The sequence below is a fragment of the Podarcis vaucheri genome, assembly GCF_965113315.1.
Source record: "Podarcis vaucheri genome assembly, chromosome: 14".
Lineage (NCBI taxonomy): Eukaryota > Metazoa > Chordata > Lepidosauria > Squamata > Lacertidae > Podarcis > Podarcis vaucheri.
Genome location: NC_138752.1, coordinates 29,508,632 through 29,531,085, shown reverse-complemented (window position 1 = coordinate 29,531,085; position 22,454 = coordinate 29,508,632). Strand labels below are relative to the sequence as shown.

General features: G+C 50.2%; 2 protein-coding genes across 7 annotated transcripts; one reads left to right on the top strand and one right to left on the bottom strand.

Annotated features, from left to right (window-relative positions):
* Nucleotides 1–2,315: 2,315 nt before the first annotated feature.
* On the bottom strand, nt 2,316–18,447 carry SERINC4 (serine incorporator 4). 6 transcript variants are annotated; one of them, XM_082198963.1, is made up of 13 exons: nt 13,844–14,241; nt 13,475–13,639; nt 8,808–8,975; nt 7,697–7,875; nt 7,483–7,562; nt 6,457–6,550; nt 6,114–6,325; nt 5,375–5,470; nt 5,150–5,276; nt 4,650–4,722; nt 3,833–3,884; nt 3,363–3,504; nt 2,316–3,253 (listed from the first exon to the last, which is right to left on the bottom strand). In XM_082198963.1, exons 2-13 carry the CDS (start codon nt 13,574–13,576, stop codon nt 3,046–3,048), a joined length of 1,533 nt encoding a protein of 510 aa, XP_082055089.1. In that variant the 5' UTR covers nt 13,577–13,639; nt 13,844–14,241; the 3' UTR covers nt 2,316–3,045. The 6 variants fall into 6 exon arrangements, with proteins under 6 accessions (XP_082055089.1, XP_082055093.1, XP_082055092.1 ...); XM_082198967.1 differs by lacking the exons at nt 13,475–13,639; nt 13,844–14,241 and adding an exon at nt 18,331–18,447; XM_082198966.1 differs by lacking the exons at nt 13,475–13,639; nt 13,844–14,241 and adding an exon at nt 17,972–18,317.
* Nucleotides 18,448–18,456: 9 nt separating this feature from the next.
* Nucleotides 18,457–21,977, top strand: HYPK (huntingtin interacting protein K). Its single transcript, XM_082198970.1, has 4 exons — nt 18,457–18,671; nt 20,978–21,033; nt 21,572–21,623; nt 21,755–21,977. Exons 1-4 carry the CDS (start codon nt 18,498–18,500, stop codon nt 21,848–21,850), a joined length of 378 nt encoding a protein of 125 aa, XP_082055096.1. The 5' UTR covers nt 18,457–18,497; the 3' UTR covers nt 21,851–21,977.
* The last annotated feature ends 477 nt before the right edge of the window (nt 21,978–22,454 follow it).

The window sequence follows — 22,454 nt, the reverse complement described above, 5'->3', positions numbered from 1 at the left end:
AAATGGGCCATTTTCCTTCCCAAAAAAGCTCAACAACTTTGACCTGAACCCCCAAAAGGGCGGTAGATCACTGCCAGTTTTTAACTCTGTGAGTAGATCGCAGTCTCGTGGGAGTTGGTCACCCCTGATTTAAAACAACAACAACATGCTTAAAAACAATGTAGAGACCCTAAAGCTGTGAGATCAGGCCACGAGCCGATAAACCAGGCAAAGCAGGCAGACTAAGAATATAAAATTACATAAACACAGCCTTTACCCTAAAGCCCAAGAAACAGGAGAGACTTTGCCTGGTGCCTCCTCACCACACCTTTGAAAAGAAAATAGTAGAGCTGGAAAGGTTCAGAAAGAGCAGTCAAAACAATCCAGTGGTTACAGTAAATCCCTTAAGAGGCAAGGTTGCAATATTTGGGGCTTTTTAAAGATAAGCTTTTCTCCTTCTCTGTCATAATGCTAGAACCCAGCTGGGGCAAGTCAAGAAAATTACTCTTCAGGACAGGTTCAGACAAGAGTCCTTGACCAGCTCATACCAGGACTCCCATAAAAACCCAGGATTGCCTCTTTCGGTCAGGGGTCCAGTCCAGCACCCTGTGCCCAGAGAGATGTCTGTGTAAGCTCAGATGCAGGCAGGGTGTGACTGTGGTCGTATCTCCTGTATCCCTTCTTGCCTTTTACAGCCCTCTTGCTTAGCCATGCTGGCATCCTGTGGTATAAAGTTGATCTCCTCTAGACTGTAAACCAACTTTTATTTCAGGCTTTACGTTGGTGGCTTTAAATTACCTCCAATGAAGTGATGTCACTTTCTTGAACTGGCTTTCTTAGAGCAAAGCCTTCCTCCATAAAGGATAAAGAATCCTCCCTTTTAAAATTAAATAGAGCTGAGTTCCTGTCCATATTTTGAATAGTTGCTTTTCCCATTCAGTTTGGTGTGGTGCCTGCCTTGCCCCATTGCCAGGGCACCAGTTAAGTTAAAATCGGGGCCTAGCCCATGACTGACTGTACCCAGGCCTGGTCACCTGTAGTTGCTTTCTCTGACTCTCCCTTTCTGTGGCCAGCCTCCTTCCAGGAGTTGCACAGACCCTGATTATCTCTGGGGGAGAAGGAGGTCAACCTTGTGTCTGGTCATCAGGAGGGGCCTGATCTCAGACCTGCTGCATCCCACAGGCACAGGAGTACCTCGCATACTGGGTTTCACAGTGCCCTCCCCAACTGACCTTGCATCACCTGTTTGCTTGACAAAGAATGGAAGGGGCTCAGGTTGGTTTCATCCCACAGAACTGGATCTTGCCCATCCAGTGGCTCCCAAAATGTGGACTCTGCCTCAGAGGCAATGGACCTTGAAGAAGAACCTGGGCAGAGGGCTGGGATTACCATGACTGCAGGGATCATAGTTTCCCCACGGAGAGACTATGCTCTGTTGGCTCTTGTCAGGTCGCCACAGCCTGTCCCAAATGCTGGCCTGGATGAGTCTGTCCTCTGATTCTCCTCCTATTGCAGCTGTCCCAAACCAGGCAGGATGCCCCAGATTTGCAAGGCAGAGCATTCCCCATCCACACCTAAGGAGGATGCTCTAACCCCTCTCCACCTGCCCTGGGTGAGATACTCTAAACAAAAGTTCCTCTCCCAGGGAAATAACCCAAGATCTCCTAACTGTCAGCAACTTGTGCAGCCTCAGTTGAGGCAATGCCACCCACACCCACAGTATGTTTGGCCATAGGAGGTCTCCCTGCTATGCTTTGGGATAAAGAGGATGGGGGGATTTTGGGCATAAAGAGTGGCACTAGCCTCTTCTGCTGAGGTGCTCTTCCCCATTCCTCCCCTGCCCCTGAGGAGCCAAGAGAAAGGAAGGCAACCAAAGTTCCAATTCAAGAGTTCTCTGGCTGTGGGACAGAGTCCTCCCAGGTGATGCTTTGTAGGAACATTTGCAGGAAGGGCCGTCATGGGCTTTTCAGACGCCAGAAGGTCCCAGGTTCAGTCGCTGATGGCCTCTCCAGGTACAACTGGGAATAGGAACCACAGGTGGAGCCAGCAGAGAGAGAAGGCTGTTCCAATGCTGGGCTCACTCCATCGTTTCCTCAGCTGAGTCTTGCAAGCCCAGCCTCTACTATCCTCCCACCCCCGACACCAAAAGGTCCTGCCTAACAACAACCACCCTGCCAAGTTGGCGCATTAGTCTCAGCTACTCTGCTGTGAGTTCTAAGGCTGGGCAATTCATACGGAAGGAAAGAAGTAGCGGTGGGGGAAGCAGGTCCACAAGCAGACATTAAGATTCAGGAGAGCTGGGTGGGCCCCTGAATCTATAAATGCACCCAGCGGCATTACAGTTGAACAAGATTTTATTGGCAGAGCAAATACAACGTCCACAATGAGCACCAGTCCTTTGGGTCTGTCTCTCCTTGTTAATCAGCACCGCGACAGGACCCTCCTCCCCCCATTTGGCAGGATCATCCTTCCACCACCTGTGCACATGGGAAGAGGTGTCACAGCAGGAGGCCTCACACACACACACACACACACACACACTACAGGTCAACTGTTGCTCACTGCCAAGACCCTGCAGTGTCTGATAATGGCTGAGAACTGGGGAGAGGCGCTGTGTTCCTGTGTCTGATTCTTTGTGTGCACCCTCCTCCTTCCTCTCTCTGGAGTTCTCTGGTCCATATTAGTGGGACTTCGCCACTTGGAGCTCTGCCTCGTATTTTGTCCAGCCTTGCAACCAGCACTGGGGGACGATGGATGGATGGGCATCAGCACCACCCTTATCCTCTCCTTCCATTAAAGCACCTGCCTCCTCTGCTGGCTCGTTCACATTAAAGGTACCCGCTGGGGCAAGGCATGCTGTGGCCAGCACCGGGACGTGGCATCGTGGGCGGCCTTCACATGCAGCACCCAGTGGCAGGCAGTCTTCGGACCAGGCCTGGTCTCTTGGCACCAGGTGGGTCTCTTGGCACCGGCCTCTGGTGATCGTGGCAGGCAGCTGAGCCCACGGCAGGCTGTGGCAAAAGCAAAAGAGCCTCCAGGCCCTTTTGGCGGTGGCGGCAGCATCAGCTACGTAGCAACACTGATGCGGTGAAGGTTACGCCGCCGCAAGACACGCAGGGAGGTGTTGTTGCGTTGGCGTGAGCCTGGGAGGCAGAGTGGGCCCAGCAGAAGCCAGAGGTAGAGGAGGACACAGGCCCAGCCAGAAGAGACCTTAACCCAGAAGGTTGACCAGCTGCCATGAGTGAAGGTGGTCTCTAGCACTGCATTTTCATAGCTGCAAGGAGAGCAGAGGCAGGTCGCATTGCAAGCTCCAAAGCTGCCCCCCCCCCACCTTTTGCCACGCACGTTGCCCCTCCCCCTGGATGTGGGCACCTTGTTCCTACCTGAACCAGTTGGTGAGAGTCATCATGACGTACAGCGAGGCCAGGAAGAAGACAAAGTGGAAGGTGGAGTAGCTGTAGACCACAGGGTCGCCGTGCACAATCTGCTGCTCCACTGGGGACCCTTCCTGCTCACCTCTCTGCCCTAGGCCAGGGGTGAAAAAGGGCCCTCCTGCTCACACAGCTCAGGGATCCAAAGCCCTGCTCTGCCCCAAAAGCCATGTCTAGTCGAATGACCAGCTATCCTGACTCTTATGGGGTTTCCCAATGTTGGGGAGTCCTGTACACATCCCCTGTCCCTTATTTGAGCATCTGGGGAAAAGATTCAGGAGATACTGAGATGAGGAGTGTCCCCAAAGATGCTCCTCCTGCTATGCATACTTGAGATACCTGCCTTGCACCCCAACAGTGGATGGGGGGGCACTGGAAGGCCTAAGTGGTTTATGATGCTGCTGGGGCTCCATTGCACTCACCTGCTACCTCCTCTTCCATCTTATCAGGGCAACAGAAGAAACAGGACGCCTTCTGCAAAGAGAACAGGATGGGTCATCCACCGCTCATGCAACCTCTTGCCACCTGGCTGTGGTTTCTCTGGCTGCCCCTTAGCTCACAATGGAAACACAGCTGGCAACTGCCAGGGTCGCCAACCCTTAAGTCACGATGGTGGTCATAGGGGACCCCTGGCTCTTCAGCTCCCATCAGCCTCAGCCTGTCTGGCCAGTAGCTCCAGGGGGTTGGGGATGGGGAGAAGAGAATGGGAGTTGCAGTCCCGCAACACCTGGAAGGCTAGAGGCTCTCCACCCCCATCCTGAGGGTGTCCTGACTTCCCAGGAAACAAAGAGGGAGCCTAGTATCAGTTACAGAGGGTGCTGGCTTTTCCCCTCTAGCTGAAAAAGGGGGAATCCTACCCTGGTTGTATTTGGAAGTGGTAACCAGGCTAGGAATGGGCCCACCCCTGCCAGTGTTTTGCAGAGGAAATCCATGAGATATACATTGTGGGAACAAAGCAGATGGTGCATTTGGACATTAGAATTTGAACACAGGCAGTATCCCAAGAAGCAGGCCTCAGGCACTGAGACATTCATTTTATTGCCTGCTTTTCTGCCCAAACACATACAGTGGTTGCAACTTGAAATGCTAAATAACAAATAAATGATAAAAGAGCAGAGAATCCTCTCAGGAAATGGAGAATTGTTTCAGGAGCTGGAGGTTAGGGGGGAAAGCATTGAAGATCAGCAGCTGCCTCTCAAGAGGGTTTCTGCCCCACACTGGACCCTTTCTGGAACCCACCTTAAACTCAAAACTGTAGATCCTGACCATCCACAGAGGTCCAAACAGCTCAGCGAGCATTGATGCTTCATTGCTGCAGGAGGAGAAGGACAAGGATGAGCAAATCAGCAGCAGGAGTCCTTCCTGAGCACAGCCCATTCTCTACCCAGCCATTGTAGACAGGCTGACCACAGGATGGGATGGACAGCCTGTCCTGTTTCTCTGACACAGAATCCATCCCAGTATGCCAGGAGTCCAGCAGGCGGGCTCTGCTCCTCTCTGTCAGGGCTGCCCCAAATTGCTTTGAGGAAAGAATCACTTGGTGGGCAGCCTGAGGGCATTGCCCCAGAAGTCCAATGTGACCACGGTGTAACTTGCCCGCATTCTCCACCAGTCTATTATCTTGTAACAGGAATGGATGGCAGTGCAGGTCCCTTATTCCCAGACCCCACTCTGGCAAGCTGGGGTCAATCCCTGGCTTGGGATCTGAGACCTCTGGGGGCACATAGGCAGGTACCCACCAGGCAAAGAGGACGCAGGCGTACATGACCCCAGCCCCCAGGATAGCCACCGTTGTGTCCTCAGTCTGCATCCCGTCCTTGCTCACACTGGGGAAGCAGATGGTGAGATTCTGCCCCTTGTACTGCACTGTGGGAGAGGAGGAGGAAAATGCCATTAGCTGACTGAGGGCCTGCCTCACCCCCGTGGATCTCCCCAGAAGGCAAAGGCTCAGAGCTGACACAGACCTTTCTCTGGTGGCCGGCTGGACAGGGCGGAGAAGGTCAGGTACATGACGTAGCAGCAGATGATGGAGGCCTGTAAGGGGCTGGAGCTTGGCTGTCCTGGGAGCAGACAGGTGCAAGGGAAATAAAGGGTTATCAGTGTCCTCAAAAAGTATCCCCATCCCAACAATAAAGAGTGAAAATACAGTCTGTGTCTATCGGCCCAGAGTCATTGGTCTACTTGTGAGTACATTATTCCTGATGCTCCCTCACTGCCAGAAGCTGTAGTTAGGGTGTGCTTTAGGAGGCAGAGTATATTATTAATATTTAAGCCGCCTCCTGACCCTTCCAGTTGCTGGAAACATCACAGGCCTCCGGCTCTCTGATCCCCATCCTTGCTGAGCTCCCTGTGACACGGTCCTGGGACTGTCTCATGACCTTGTTTCTGAATCACCTTCTGCACCTGGACCTATTCTTTCTGCTTCACCTTGTTGTGTACCTAGAAGCCTAGTCTCTTAGGTGAGTATTTGATAAAATTATTTACCCTCCTAGCACCCATCCCTCTAAGGAAACCACCTAGAACTCAACATCCTTGGGAGAGGAACTTCCAAGGAGAAGAGGGCACTGGTTCAGTGCTTCTTGTTTGGGCAATTAAGTCCTGAGAGTGCTCTACACTTTGCTTGTTGCAGGCCTCAGAAGGCTGCAAGCCCCCGCCCCTCCAATCCCACCCTGTGCTGCAAAATCCACACATGCCATTACTCACGCAGGCGGACGCAGGGGGTGATGGAGATGAAGGACATGAGGAGGCACAGGGCACCGTTGAAGGCCAGCAGCCCCTTGTTGAGGAAACAGCCGCCTGGGTGGGTGTAGAATTTGTACAGGAAAGTGTAAGCGGTGGAGGCTATGGTGTAGAAGCCCAGTGTGGCCAGGAAGATAGCCAGGTACCACCGCTTGTCCGTGGAGGCGCCTGTCAGCCTGTGAGAGAACGAGGGAAAAGCTTGTTCAGAGCACCGACCTGAGGCCATCTCCCTCCCTTCTCCAGCCCCCTTGTGGGCACTTGGTCCAGGAAAGTGCCCCAACCCATTCCATCCAGAAGGCAGACTCACCAGTTCTTGTTCCAGGTGTGGGCAAAGGCTGTGATCAGCACCAGCTGGACCAGGATGAAGGCAAAGCCTCCGCAGACACCAACCAAGTGCCAGGCTGCAAGGGCCAAAGGAAGACAGAAATGTGGGCAGCAGTCAGGGGGACCAAAGAAGCCAAGTGCCACCTCTGGCTGTCCTGCCAGGCTCTTTCCCCTCTGGAAAGCCAGCTCAGCTCTGGCCAGGAAAGGCAGGGAAGAGGCTCTTCTGGCTTAGGTCCCTCAAAGAGAAGCTTTTTTTGGCTGAGGAGCAGGATTGTGGGAACAGGAGCCTGCTCAATCAGGCCAATGAGGGCCCATCTAATCCTCTTCTCATGGTGGCCAACAAGATGCCTCAATGGGAAACCAGCAAGCAGGATTTGAGCACATAAGCTCCCTTTCCTTCTGTGCTTTCCAGGAACTGGTATTCAGAAGTACAGCTGCCTCCATGAATTTGTCTAATCTTTTAAAGCAATCTTTCAAAGCTGGTGGCCATCTCCGCCTCCTATGGGTCCCCTCAGAGGATTATCAGTAAGGAAGTAAGCCCCGCCAGAGGGAGGGATGCTGATTCTGACAGAAACAGAAAAGGATGAGGGAATGGCTCATTTTTGCCTGTTCAGAAATCTGTCAAGCAAAAAGGGTCCATATTGTTCCCCTTGTTGTTTTCAAGTCTGCAGATGACAATGAATGATAAGTGTTTCTTTCTCTAATTACATTCTTTTGATATTTCTTTTACCTTGAAATGCATGTAAGTTACCCAAACAGTTATTCACATTACATAATTTTAACCTACATCAAACTGCAGGCAGCAAGACAAATAACGTCGTATTTGGTGGAAACTGAACTGCAGCAGAATGGAAACGAGGCTGCTGAAGAAGGGAAATGGCTGCCTCCCTCTATTCCTACCTGGAGGGCTGTCCTTACAGTGAGAAGGGGTGGGCTCTTGGCAAAAGCAAGTTGCAGAGCCACGAGCCTGATTCAGCAGCCAAGTGGGCTGCTCTTCTATTCTCCTTACCTCGGAGGAAGCGCTGGTCTTGGATGAAGAAGGCGGCTGCGCAGAGCCCCACAAGGATGAGGAGCTTCAGGAACCAGAACCTGCAACAGACCCCAAAGAGGCGGTGAATAACCAGGGTGGCCCCTGGATGGACGGGCCTGTGGCTTCCTCTGCCTGCTCCTCCATAACAGCCCAGAGACTGCCAGGTCTGTGTCAGGACCTCCCTTCTCCTCACCCATTGTGCAAGAGGGCGCGGACGTTGCTGCTGGACTTGATGTTGACCAAGAAGGCTGCCTGGCCCAGGTAGAAGCAGGCGGTGCCAAAGCAGACCCTGTAGACAGCTGAGTAGCCCACCAGGATGTCGCAGTCACTGCCCCCAGGAAGGTGTTCACACAGCACTGCGTAGAAAGGCACCTGTGGGAGGAAGGGAGAGAGACCCAGGGTCGGGGGAAGCATTGCCAGAACTTCTACACTGGAACCCTTGATTGATTTGATTGATTGATTGCATTTATATCCCACTTTGCGCCACTCCAAGGAGCTCAAGGCAGCATGCATAGCTATTTCCCATCTCATTTAATCCCCACAGAAACCCTGTGAGGCAAGATAGGCTGCAATGTGGGGACTGGCCCCCCAAATCACACCCAGTGAGCTTCATGGCCAAGTAGGGATTTGAACCCTTGTATTCCTGGTCCGAGTTCAACATGCTAACCATTGTGCCACTATTTAAAAGGTAAAGGTAAAGGGACCCCTGACCATTAGGTCCAGTCGTGACCGACTTTGGGGTTGCGGTGCTCATCTCGCTTTACTGTCTGAGGGAGCCAGTGTACAGCTTCCGGGTCATGTGGCCAGCATGACTAAGCCGCTTCTGGCGAACCAGAGCAGCACACGGAAACACCGTTTACCTTCCCGCCAGAGCAGTACCTGTTTATCTACTTGCACTTTGATGTGCTTTCGAACTGCTAGGTTGGCAGGAGCAGGGACCGAGCAACGGGAGCTCACCCCGTCGCGGGGATTCGAACCACCAACCTTCTGATCGGCAAGTCTTTGTGGTTTAACCCACAGCACCACCCACATCCCTGTGCCACTATTTAGTGTGGAATTAAAATGTTTGCTTTGCAGAGCCCATCCTCTGCTTTCTTCTCTTTTTAAATAGAACTAGAGTAATAGCATTTTCAAAAGGGAAGTGAATTAATAAGAGGAAGCTGGTCATTCGAGCCCCTCCCTGCCACTTGGAGGAGATTATTTTCTCTGAATAGTGGCCAGTTGTCCTCCCCCCCCCCGCCCCAATGAGCCTCCAGATGCAGGTGGAGAAGGCTCCCAATGGCAGTGGCTTCTCACTCACTCACGTTCTCCTTGATGGCTTCGGCCACAGTGCGGGAGAGCATGAAGCAGCAGCTGGCACAGGCCAGGATGTGGAAGAGCATGTAGAGGAGCCGGGTCCCCGTCGAGACCTTGATGCCGGGGCAGCAGGGACAGCACAAGGTGCAAGGGGTTGGGCCGCAGCAGCAGCAAATCTGAGCAGGGGAGAGGGAAGTTGAGTGTTGCCTACTTAGGCCCTCTGTACATGCCCAGCAACCCTCTGCCTCCCTGCCCACAATGATCTGGACTCCCTGCCTCTCACTGGACCCTTCACCCTAAGCCTCTGGCAGCAGAAAGCAGCTGGGGTCTGTTGCCTGCATGGGTGAGGGGCTGGGCAGCCGGATTGTCCTGGGTCAGTCCCTAGACTTGGCCCACCCACAAGGCTGTCCCTGAGCAGGTCCTTGAGCAGTGAGTGAGGGGCACAGCCTGCAGGAGGCGGGATTAAGGGGATTGGGAAGCTCAGGTGCCATCTGTTGCTGCTGGAGGGGGGCAGGCATCACATTCAGGGTCCAACGTGCTTCCACCAACCCACCAGTCTCTGGTTCAGCCGGACAAAATATGCAAAACAAGCAACCCAGCTCTTGGGGCCAGCTGTGGGTCACGAACTGGCAGTGGCACAGAATTTCTAAGATGGTGTTTTAGTTCTTAATGGTAATTTCTTTTTGCTGTTCTACACTGTACTTTAGAGCAGCTCCTCTTATGGAACAGCTATACAACTGCAGTTAATAAATAAAACAATTCATGCATGGTTTCTCCCTTGTGGGAAAACCAGCTGTGGGTTGCAATGTTTCTGTGCCCTCAGAGAGTTTTGTGCCACCCATCCTGAGACTGTGGAACACACAATAGGTTAGAAAGAGAGGGCACATTCCTGTCACTGAGACGTGCCAGCTGAGCAGTCTGCTATGGAAGTGGCATAATAGGCACCGATCTGTGAGCAGAGATGGGCTTTCCAGGCTGACTCCACAGGCTTCCCTGTAATCTGGAGTTCACGTGTGCCCAGGAGGATTGCTCTGGCACTGTCAATAAGTCCAATTGACAGTGCAATACTTTAAAGGTAAATCTCAGTGAGCATATACAGGAAAATGAGTTTGTATACCAAGCAGGGATACTGAACGGCACACTTTAAGACCAGGAAGGGCTGTGGCTCAATGGCAGAGCATCTGCTTGGCATGTAGAAGGTTCCAGGTTCAATCTCAAGCTGCTTCTCCAGGTATGGCTGGGAAGGCCCCTGAATGAAGACTGGACAGCTATTGCTGCCAGCCAGTGTAGACAGTGCTAAGCTGGCTAGTCTGATTCAGTAGAAGATGGCTCCTGACACTCCTAAGGCTCATTGTTTTAACTTGCTTGCATTGCCTTATTATCACTCTGCAGGACACCTTTGGATGCTAACAACCTTCTCATTAGCCCACTTTCCAAAGACTCCAAAGCTCCTGCATCACTGAGTTCTCTGCCTGCTGCTTCCAACCAGTTTTGCAGCTGTTGCATTTCTTATTCTTTCCCTGGGTCTAGCACAACAACACCTGGATCCCATAAGGCAATGGCCCCAAAGAGGAGCCAGCCAAAGCCACCCACCCACCCCTAGCTCTGCACCTGAGCATCCTGCCCAGCTGACCACCAATAACCCTAGAGAGGGATTAGAGTCACTCCTAATTGACACAGGCACAGCATCCATCCCCTCCTCCCACCTGAGCTGGGCAGAGCCCCTCCCCATGATCTGCAGTTGGGCCAATGAAGTTAGGGACGCATTGCAGGGTAAGGGACCACCTTTGCTAGTTGGCCACATTTTTGGCCTGCCTAAGGAAGCTCCTTGAACACCTCTCACCCTCCTCAGTCAAGAAGCACACCTGGGAAAGAGTTTGAATGAAATGTGTTCCTCAACCCAGCTGGGATATCACCTCAAGATGGGGAGCTTAATTCTCCATGTGCCCAGAGCCAGGGGCCTGAAACTGCTGCCCATCAGCTTAAGGAGATTTTATGGAGAGGACCCCTCCAGGCACCAACCAGCATCTTAGAGAAACACCCCCTTGGATTCCTGTTACAAGAGAGGCAGGGACCACACCTAGAGGGAAACTGGTGCTCTGCTTCCTAGAAGCTACTCTACACAAAGAAGGTGCTCATGTTCCATTCCTGAAGAGTTTGGATTTGATATCCCGCTTTATCACTACCCGAAGAAGTCTCAAAGCGGCTAACATTCTCCTTTCCCTTCCTCCCCCACAACAAACACTCTGTGAGGTGAGTGGGGCTGAGAGACTTCAAAGAAGTGTGACTGGCCCAAGGTCACCCAGCAGCTGCATGTGGAGGAGCGGAGACGCAAACCCAGTTCCCCAGATTGAGAGTATCGCTCTTAACCACTACACCACACTGGCTCTCCTGGGCAGCTAACGACCTACAAGAAGCACCCAGGACTGTCTTTGGCCTTGATATTGTGACTGCAAAAGGAATCAAGACAGCCCCTATGAGGAAAGGATAGTAGATACCTGGAAGGGGAGGGTCCAAGGAACATGTCAGAGGAGAAAAGTGTACCAGTTTAGAAAACGGATGGATGAGTGGGTGAATCCTGAGCTTCTAGAGGCAAGAGCTGGCACCAGGTTATGGGGTAGCATCCCTGTGGAGGCTCCTTCCAGGCAGGAATTCTTTGTGGAAAACAATGCTGCCCAGGCACGCAAGTTTTCTGCATTGTTTATACAACATCACCGCCATCAAAATCCCAGCCCACATTTTTTAAATTTACATTTAATCTGGATTTCCCCTTCCTCTGGGAAATCCGATAAGTAGAAACAACCTGTTAAACATCCGATGTCCCTGTCTGGTGTAGAAATTTCTTGGCACAGAGTTGTTGTGGGGTTTTTTTTGAGGGGCGGGTAGGGGTAGTTTGTCATGTGTGTGGTGTTGACCGAAGTTTTGGTGGGTGGCCTCTATCACACACATAAACCCTGCATTCGTCAGCTCCTCTCCAGAGCACAAGTTAAGCTATTTTGTTCCAGATACACCAGTAACAGACAGAAGATGTTCATTCCCAGTAATGACTACAATGCTGAAAGTGCATTTGAATTTCAGTGGCCTGATGAGAGGAAGTTGTGATATCAAGTCATTGTGGGGAATTACCTCTTCAGACTGTAATCACAGCACATACACCAGACTTTCTCTTTTAAAAGGTTTAATCTGAATTTCATGCACAAAACCTCCTCCTTAGAACTTCAGTCTTGGCACCTTTTATTATATGTGGTGGAATTGTAAAAAGATAAAGGAATTCTAGGAGATGATATATAATGAATTTTAATTTTTTTATAAAACCAATAAAAATTATTTTTTTAAAATAAGAGAACTTCAGTCTTTCATTGATGCTGCGCTTTGGGGGTGGGGTGGGGGAAGAGACTGCATAGCTGTGCTGTTAATGGTTACAGGGATATATAGATAAGATTAGCCATATTTTTAAAAAATGTTGCCACTTGGTCCCAGCCACACAAAACCAAACAGCAGATCAATATAGCACTTCCCCAAGTATCAAAAAAAGAATCAAGAGATATCGCTCCCCCTTCTGCCAACAGGCCTCCATTTTGTGCCTTGTGAAACACGACAACTAACTGGGCTAGCCAAGTTTGCCCTCTTGCCTTCTTCTCATAGCTGTCAACTTTCAGATTTGAAAATAAGGGATCAGCAGCCTCACCTGTCCCGGGGACAGCCTACGGGATATCTAACAATCCGGGATAGCAGTGGGAAACGGCGCTGGAATAAGGGAATTTCTCGCAAAAAAGGGAATGTTGACAGCTATGCCTCCTTCTGTGCTGCCAGCGATGCAGAGGAGGGGCAAAAAAGCCACCAACTGAATTAATTCTGCCAGGCTCCACCCTCTGATGTGGATGGCAAGCGGGGTAACAGTGAAAATCCACGGTTGAATAAACAAGATGTGTGGAAGGCCACGTGCCAATTGCATGCATCTGAAAACCAGCCCTGCAGGACCCGTTTGCAACAGAAAACCCCTTCTGGAAGTCCCCCTGAGCACTGGGGAACAGTGCTGGACAGACTGTGTGAACAAGGCAAGAAGGGCGACCCAACCCCCTCCCCCCGGCCACACAAGCACCATCCCAAGAACCCTCTGCATTCTACATTTTTCTACAGTTTTTTTCTACATTCTCGTTGTGAGTCCAATTATCTTTCATTTAGTTGTGTTGATTGTCAAGGCTGAGGCTCACAAGCCTTTATCCTCTGAACCTCCGTGGGAGGCCTGGTCCTTCCCTGGTCCTGGATCTGAGGGCAAGGGCCAAGTGAGCTGTTGGGCAAATGGCTAGCTTGCTTTTCCCAACATTGGCCACGGCTAGAGGCTTTCTCACTTGAGGGGAGGTTGCTGGGACTCTGGCCTGAGCTTGGGCCTTGCAGGAACAGCAGAAGGTCCATTGTGGCTCAGTGGCAGAGCACCTGCTTGGCAGAAGGTCCTTGGTTTGATACCCACGGCATCTCCAGGAAAGGCTAGGAATGCCCCCTGTCTGATACCCTGGTGAGGTGCTGCCAGTCAGTGTGGCCCAGGGGTAGAAGCAGCAGCTCGTGTTCAAGCTGGCATCACCTGTTCTGGCTGTTCCCTCTCTTGGGGGCCTCTTGGGCCAGGCCTTGGCCAGACCCCAGAGCTGACAAGTCTTGAAGCCTCCCCTCTGCTTACCTGGGCCTTGCAGTAGCCTGGCACCATCCCTCCTCCTCTGTTCCCGGTGCCCCCAGCTCCCCAAGGGAACGGCTGGACGTCCTGCCCTCGTCCCCCAGTCATCTGCTCCTGGCTCCGTGGGCCCAGCCCTTTGCTCAGCAGCGCATCCCTGGGACCAGGTGGAGCCTGCTCTCCAGAAAGTGGTTGCAAAGAGAAAGCCAATTAGTTGAGAGGCTGAGATTGGCCAACTGGCAACCCGCTGCTTCCACCTTTGATCCTTGGGACCAGCGATTGGCCTTCCTGGGGTGGGGGGATGGTGCTCCTTTCCCCTCCACTTGCCTTTCTGCCTGATTATGTCAGGAGCCAAATCTGCCTCTTTAACCCTCTTACCCGGCAGAAATAGAGAGCTTAGCCGTTCCGTTGGGTTAGGTGAATCTCAGGCTGTTGTTGCAAGATGGAAGGGACAGGAGCCTTCTCACCTCAGGTCCCCCCAGGGAGCAAAGTAGCAGCCACAGAAGCTCCCTCGCCAGGGCCTTGCCTGGCAAGGGAGCCTCTGTGAATCTGCTCCAAGGGCAGGGAGGGTGGCAGGCAGGCAGGCAGGCAGAGGACTCCACCAGCCTTCAGCCATGCAGGACTACTGGCCTCTTTTGGCTGCCAGAGACTGGGCAGGGCTTCCATCAGGGAACTAAAACTGATCTGGCCATAGCGGTGCACACTTTAGTTGCATCCCTGTGTGGATTACTGTTAACATACTCTGCGTTGGGCTGCCTTTGAAAGTGCCCAGAAACTTCAACTGGTCCAAAAAGGTGAAGCTAGACCATGGGTAGAGTTTGGATTTGATATCCTGCCTTTCACTCCCTTTAAGGAGTCTCAAAGCGGCTAACATTCTCCTTTCCCTTTCTCCCCCACAACAAACACTCTGTGAGGTGAGTGGGGCTGAGAGACTTCAAAGAAGTGTGACTGGCCCAAGGTCACCCAGCAGCTGCATGTGGAGGAGCAGAGACGCAAACCCGGTTCCCCAGATTACGTGTCTATCGCTCTTAACCACTACACCACACTGGCTCACTAAGGCAAACTAAGGCCCAGGGGCCAGATCTGGCCAATCGCCTTCTAAATCCAGCCCGCAAATGGTCTGGGAATCAGCCGGTTTTACTTAGTAGAATGTGTCCTTTTATTTAAAATGCAACTCTGGGTTATTTGTGGGGCCTGCCTGGTGTTTTTACATGAGTAGAATGTGTCCTTTTATTTAAAATGCATCTCTGGGTTATTTGTGGAGCATAGGAATTTGTTCATTTCCCCCCAAAAAATATAGTCTGGTCCCCCACAAGGGACAGTGGACTGGCCCCCTGCTGAAAAGGTTTGCTGACCCCTGATAGACTGTTGACTGGGGCAGGTTATAGGAACCATATGACACCCTTGTTGCAACAGCTTCGTTGGTTACCAGTTTGTTTCCAGGTACAATTCAAAGTGTTGGTTGTGACCAATAAAGCCCTATCTGAAAGACCATATTCTTCCATATAAACCTGCCTGCGCTCCGAGATCTTCAGGGAAGACCCTTCTCTCAGTCCTGCCAACCTCACAGGCATGCTTTGTGGCAACACAGAGCCTTCTTGATGGCTGCTCCCATGAACTTCCTAGAGAAGCTAGAATGGCTCCCACCTTGTCCACTGCCAGCAGGTGAAGACTGTTTTATTCCGACAGGCCTTGGGGAACTGACTTGTTTTGTGGGGGTTTTGAAGGAAAGGTCTTTTAATACCACTGTTTATTTTTACTGTTTTTATTAATAGCTTTATTCTTTATATTGTTTTACTTCTATTGGAGTTTAGTTGCTTTTTAATGATGATCATAGAATGGTAGAATTGGAAGGGACCATGAGGATTATCTTGACCAAACCCCTGCAATGCAGGAATATACAGCTGTCCCATACAAGGATCAAACCTGCAACCTTGGCATTATCCGCACCAAACTCTAACCAACTAAGCAATCAGGGCGTATATGTTTTTAGCTTTCTGTATTTTATCTGTTGTATTAATTTGTGCAAGTAACCTTGAATCCTGGTCGGGGGCAAATGCTGGATATAAATAAATATAATAATTAATGATATGAACAACTCTAAAGCAACAAACAGGTTTGGGTCACCTTGAAGACAAACAGGTGAGAACCTGACATTTGGGGATTTGCCAGATGTCTAATTCCTGTGAAACAAGGTGGGGAGGCCACAAGAATGACAAGCTCTACCATCCTGCTTATCCAGTCCTAGAGAATGATTTCCACACCCTAGCTGTTGCAAGGAAGTGTGGGTGGGTATCTGACTCCCAGGGCCCTCTTTAGCAAATGCGGCGCTGGGGTGCAAATATCCGCCCAGTGCCCCCCAAATTACCACGGACAGTGTTGGGGTGGCCGTAGCTGCGCACTGCCAGCCATCGGGGGGGGGGCGGCACAACTCTCCCCCATGCCGCTGTGGGAGAGCGATCCTCGCAGAAGCTTGGGAGTGAAGTTGCGCCCCTCCCAAGCCTCCACGGGAGGAGAGCGATCCCCACAGAGACTTGGGAGGCAAGCTGCACGCCCGCAAGCCATATGGTTGGTGGGGCACAGCTTCTATCCTAAGCCTTTGTGGGGATCGCTCACCTCCCGAGGAGGCTTGGGAGGGAAGCTCCACGTCCGCCAGCCTTATGGTGGGCGGGGCGCAGCTGGCGGGTATGCAGGGAGAGGGGAGGCCGCAGGCAAAGCCGCAAAGCTCCCCCACTTGCTGGGACGCCCCTGAGAGGCCGGCGCCCTGGCGCGACACACCACTATGCCCTATGGGAAAGATGGCTCTGCTGACTCCCTTCCTGTGCCCTCCCCATCAATGTGCTACGGAGGGGCCCCAGGTCCACTGAAAGGCTCAGCCTGCTTTCCCCTGGGATCTGTCCTCACCCAGCCACTGCCACACCCTCTGATCTTTCTTTCCCCATGAACTGCCTGATCTCTGAGCTCTCTGCTATGGTATAATAATTCCCTCCGCCTAACAAACACCGCCTCCCCTGTGACATTAGGCACATCCCACCTTACCCACACTCTGCCTCTTATTCTTTCCAGGCCTGTTGTCCTGTGAAGAAAGCAGATAGATATTTTCTCACTCTCTCATAATACTAAGAGCTCACTGGGGCCCGTCCAATGGAACTGGATGGTGGGAGATTCAGGAGAGACAAAGAGAAGCACTTCACACCGAGGAGAGTTTAACGACGATATTTGCTACCACAATATGTAATGATGACCACCAATGTGGATAGCTTTAAAATAAAATTATTAGATAAATTAAAGAAGGAAAAAGCTACCAATGGCCACTAGCCACAATAGTTGTGTTCTACCTGTACTCTCTTATATGCCTCTGAATGCCAGTTCATAGGAATCACGAGTGCGGAGCGTGCTGTTATTGCACTCTGGCCCTGCTTGTAGGCTTCCTATAGGGACATCTGGTTGGTCACTGTGAGAACAGGAGTCTAGACTAGATGGACTTTCAGTCCACATCCACAAGAGGTCCACCATTTGTACTTTTCTGCTTTTCCTTTTGACCTCACTGTTTACAATTCTACCCACATGCTTGCCCTTCCAGGATAACTCAGGACAACACTGATGACATGACCTGTAGCTCCACAAAGGTTTACATTGGTTAATTTTTAAGGTGGCACAAGACGCTTTGTTGCTTTTTCTTAACGTTGTGTTTGGCAGTCTGTGGGAGCTTATCTCCATGCCTGCCGCCTGCCATAACTGGTGTATAGAAATACCTGTCCCTAACATTTAGACTGATGCAGGTTGTTCAGTTTCAGGGTTGAAGGCTGACTGTTTCTTTTGGGGGCCCCTGGACAAAAATGTGAGCAACAATACAAAAATCCAGGCTTTTATCATAGCTGGGACTGGGCAGCAATGTTTGTGTCCCCTTCCCAGAAAATGGAGGCTTGTCTGCTCTTTCAGTCTTGTTTCCAGTAAATGGGGTGCTGTTTATTTTAGCTTTAGTTTGTAAGCATCTAAAAGTGACTGTCCATTGGATGAATAGCATACATACAGTTGGCTTCTGGATTTGGGCTGCGAGGAGGAGGGTCAATGAACTAGCTTGACCTATCCTCCAATCTCAGGGGCCATTGGGGGTGGGGGGAAAACAAGGTGCAAAGGGGGAAGCAGTTAGCAATGCAGTGCTCAAAGAAAGCACATGTTTGTTTAAGGAGACAAAGTCAGAGAAGTTTTGCAAACATGATCCCAGGGGAGCCAGGGGTGAAGGCTTTCTCTCTAGCCCTGTTTTGCTATCAAAATCACTCTCACAGTTGCTTTCTCTATGCAAGATAAAATATAGGAAGTGGGAAGAATTTTGTTGCAAAAATGTGGAAACAGTGATTCACCTCTTCCCTCTGGGCCATTCCTGTGATCAATTCCACAGTCACTCAATCCACATTTTCTTTAAATAAAACCTGCCAAGAGACTGAATAATAATAATAATAATAATAATAACAACAACAATATGAACAAATAATTCTGAGCTACCTTGCAGGGTTGTTGTTCAATATCTGCAATCTGCCTCCATCTCTATTGTACAGCATACATTGCAGTAGTCTACACCGCAGGAATGTCATTCAGTAGCTTTCTCAGCCACAGTTCCCCACCCAATAAAGAATCAATGGGCTGCACTGACATGGTACTTTTTAGTGTTTGAAAATCTTGTGAAAGCCACATTTTTCCTATGAGAACTCCAAAGGAGTAGAGCCCTTTGCTTTTGTTGCTCTCGTTCAGTTTTCTGTCCTCCGCCCACCACACTTATTTATAACTGCTAGGTTTCTATAGTGCTTTCTCTGAACAGCTATTGGGGTGGAGCAAGAAGGTCAAAATGAACCTGGAAGCTCCACCCGCAGATGTTTGGCTCGCCAATCTACATTCCACTCTCTATGGTGAAGCCTTGCATCGGCGCTCTAGGATCTTGCGCTGATCTCTATATTAGTGCGGCTTTCTCCTTTTTCCGCTGCTTCCGGAAGCGCGCCTTACCACGTGACGAGCGCGGAAGGCAGACGGAGCGATGGCGGCTGAAGGGGATGTCGAGCTGGAGTTAGAAGCGGAGCCCAATGGCTCGGCAGGAAGCGGAGAGCGACCAGCCGAGAAGCCGCGGAAGCACGACAGCGGAGCGGCCGACCTCGAGCGCGTCACGGACTACGCGGAGGAGAAAGAGATCCAGAGCTCCAACTTGGAAACGGTGATGAGCGCATGCGTTTGGCCGCGTTGGGGGGCTCTGGTTGTCATGGTGACCGCGGACGGGGCGGAGGCGGTTGGACTGGACCGCTGCTGAAGCGCCCCTTGGAGCCCCAGCGCCGTACGTGGGAACGGGGAACCCTGCATGTCTGGAGGCTGCCCGAGGCCCCTGCAAGCATGGCTGGACCGCCCGTGTGAAGCATCGCCTGCCCTGCCACCTTGTTGCTATTTCTCTCTTACTGCCGGTTTGGGGACTTTTGCTTGCGGTGTCCTTTGTCTTTGGGGCTGGAACTATTTGGCCTTCCCGAGGTGCTCTGGGTGGGAGCCCATTGTTTCGCCTCCTCAGACAGCAAAACGCCTCATGCCAGTCTTGTGCGGGCCTTTCCTTCCATCGCATCTGTAAGAGGGCATGGCAGTTTTCTGGCAGGTTCAGATCCACCCGATGTCATATGGCACCAGGTGATTGACAGGTAGGCAGCCCCTGGGGGTGGTGGCCATTTTTTTATTTGGCCCACCAGAGAAAATTGTTTTTCCCTACTTCTGTTCTTAAGGGTTGCTTTCACTTCTGTGAGCCTGCCCAAGGTTTAAGACAAGAGACTCCCCGCCCCAATTGTTCAGTTGGATGTCCTTGCCAGCAGGTTTACAGTCTAAGAGGCACATTGCAAATAGGAATAAAATTAAGCAAGAAGACAAGTAGGCACCGATTCTACATAGTAGTACTCATAATGATCAGCTGGGATGGAGAGAAAGAGGTACCGGTAATACCAGAGAGGATGGAACAGCCTTACTTCCTGCATCTGCCATGTAGCAGCTGCCATTCCATCAGGCTGTTGCAAAGAGAAACAAGGAGAAACTCTTGTGCTTCCTGATGGTGGCGCCACAGCTGTGAAATTCTCTACCTAGGGAGATCCACACCCTTTCCCTTAACATTCTCAAGGATGGTCATTTTAATCTAGGACTTTTTGATTTGATCCCTGCTGTTTTGAAGTTTCTTTTGCTTGTTTCAGTGCTGTTGTTGTTTATACTTCTCACACCATTTTTAATTGGTATTTTGTTGTACTACTTGTTGTAAGCTGGTTTGAAAAATACTTTAATATAAATGATTAAAAGTAGCCCTCCTGTGCTTTGTGAATCAGTACTTGTGACTGCCTTATCACTGTACTTGTGATGTGTAAAAGGAATTGATGCATCAGCAAATTATTATCTGAACCATCTGGTTCAACCCCTTTCCCTAACATTCCTTGTAGTCAACATTAAAAAAATACAATTCAGATTTGCATTGTAGATTACCCACAATGTCTAGGTGTGGAAATTTCTCCCACAGAGAACTTTTGTATAATTATGTGACTTGTGTTTTTTCAGGTGCACATTGAGCTTAGAAACTCGCTGCACCAATTTCTCTTTACATACCTCAACAGCAGCAGTTCAGTGACAGGAAGCCTAATTTTCAGGGTAGTTCACAGCCAGACTTCTACCCGAAAGTGTATCATTGTGAATTGACATGCACTGAATCTCATCATCCATTCTGTTGGCCACCCACCCAATTAGAAGAGAATAGATTGGAGTTTTCATAGACTGCTTGATTTTGACTACCTAGAATTATTTGGGCTCCATGATCCAGGGCTGGGAGAGATCAGTTTTTCAATATTGCAATGTATCGCCAACCAAACATTGATATACTGCCAGGTGAAGGCGCCATTGCACTCTAGCCCTCAAACCAGTCCCGGGCATTGTATTGATACATCATCCAGGCCTACCGTCACCCCAGTTAAGTGTACTAAATTAAGTAAACTGTACTTCATTGCTATTTGACTACATTTCTTGAATTTCACTGCCATCTGGTCGTTTTTTCTCTATACTTGTGTTACATAAAAGCTCATAAAAGGTAAAGGGACCCCTGACCTTTAGGTCCAGTTGCGGCTGACTCTGGGGTTGCGGCGCTCATCTCGCTTTATTGGCCGAGGGAGCCGGCGTACAGCTTCCGGGTCATGTGGCCAGCATGACTAAGCCACTTCTGGCGAACCAGAGCAGCACACGGGAATGCCGTTTACCTTCCCGCCGGAGCAGTACCTATTTATCTACTTGCACTTTGAGGTGCTTTCGAACTGCTAGGTTGGCAGAAGCTGGGACCGAACAATGGGAGCTCACCCCGTCACGGGGATTCGAACTGCCAACCTTCTGATCGGCAAGTGGTTTAACCCATAGCGCCACTGTGAGATAATTTGGTTGCTCTTTAAGGTACAAGATTTTGGTCTGGCTATTAATATTAAAGTCTGAGGGTGTGTGTTTAATTTGCTTTCTCTTGTTTAGGCAATGTCAGTGATTGGAGATCGAAGATCCAGAGAGCAAAAAGCAAAGCAGGAGCGGTGAGTGCCCTGTTTTCATCTCCTGCTAAGGGAGAGCAGCCTTGTTTGCTTCAACCAGAGCTGTAGAGGTGACACACAATGTGTAAACATAATTCAGTGCCAGATGTGGATGCATACTATTATTGCTAATTTATTATCAATCCTTCACCTGAAGTTCCTAGGGTGGGTTACAGCATTAAAACATTAAAAACCATGACCAAGCTTGGAGGTAGCAGTGTTTTTATGAACATCACACCACAGTGGAATGGTGTCTACATGCTAAACTGCTGTTTAAGGACACATTTCCATATTCTAAAATTGTGTAGGAGTTAGGCTTGTTTTGCTGCACTTGACATTAATGGGGGGAGCTGTTTCACACCAGTGAAGCGGTGCTTGGTTGCAGAAAGCCAGAGCTGTGTTTTTATTATGTGTAGTTCCCATTCTGCCCTACCAGAGCACTTGGAGTGGGGATGGGGTGGCAGTAAGGTCTGCATTCCATTACTAGAAAGTGGAGCAGGATAAGAGAGTCCTAATTCCTCTTTCCTTCCTTCCGTTTCAGGGAAAAAGAACTGGCCAAAGTCACAATCAAGAAAGAAGATTTGGAGTTGATTGTGAGTCTAGCACAGTGCTGATTGGACAGCTTGGGTGGTGGCTCAGCATTGACAGGGGCTGCATTCTGATGTCACTACAGGCCATTTTAGTTGTCACCTCTTGGTGAAAAATCTTCTTTTTTTCCTTACAGATGAACGAGATGGAAATATCCAGGGCAGCAGCAGAACGCAGCTTGCGAGAACACATGGGGAACGTGGTGGAAGCACTGATTACCCTCACCAACTGAGGGCCGCTTGCTAGATGGACTTTTGGGGAGCAAGGGAAGGAGATAGCCTCTCTTTGGCCTGTTCTGCACAGGTTCTTTGCATATGATATTTTAAAGCTGCTGGAATAAATATACCAATTTTTTTGAAGTTGCTGTTAATGTGGTTTATAAGATGTTTATTATCATCATCCTTTGTTAAATTTGTATGCTGCCCTTCATCCAAAGATCCCAGGGTGGTTCTCAGCTGACTGAAGGACTAGTTGTGGTAAACAAAAGGGATCCTTTTGTTCCATTAAAACAACAACTTGCAAAATTCAATCTAAAATTCAGACTTTTAAAGCTCTTGGGTGTTCTTTTCCAGACAAGGAGAAACAGTGGAGTGACGCGCAGGAGACAGGAAGAGAAATCAACAAGTGGGCAGCTTCCCCCCCCCCCCCTTTACAGTTTGGGTAGGCAGAGTTGCATTGTAAACTATACTGTGGGCCCTTAATTCCCCATAGCCATTATTTTTGAGGCAACCAGTACTGGAATTTTCCTAAGCTACTATCGGCAATCCTTTAGATGGAACTCAGAAAAATGAACGGGTTTGTGGGAACAGGAGGCCAGTTTTGAAATCTTTCAGGAA

What these genes read in the sequence shown, in the direction of transcription:
- HYPK (XM_082198970.1), top strand. Translation starts at nt 18,498, where the DNA reads ATGGCGGCTGAAGGGGATGTCGAGCTGGAGTTAGAAGCGGAGCCCAAT. An exon ending in CAAAAAGCAAAGCAGGAGCG is followed by an intron (nt 21,034 to 21,571) that starts GTGAGTGCCCTG and finishes CTTCCGTTTCAG; the next exon opens with GGAAAAAGAACTGGCCAAAG. An exon ending in AAGAAGATTTGGAGTTGATT is followed by an intron (nt 21,624 to 21,754) that starts GTGAGTCTAGCA and finishes TTTTCCTTACAG; the next exon opens with ATGAACGAGATGGAAATATC.
- SERINC4 (XM_082198963.1), bottom strand. Translation starts at nt 13,576, where the DNA reads ATGACTGGGGGACGAGGGCAGGACGTCCAGCCGTTCCCTTGGGGAGCT. An exon ending in CAGCCGGCCACCAGAGAAAG is followed by an intron (nt 5,277 to 5,374) that starts GTCTGTGTCAGC and finishes CCTCTCCCACAG; the next exon opens with TGCAGTACAAGGGGCAGAAT. An exon ending in ACTCTCACCAACTGGTTCAG is followed by an intron (nt 3,254 to 3,362) that starts GTAGGAACAAGG and finishes CTCTCCTTGCAG; the next exon opens with CTATGAAAATGCAGTGCTAG.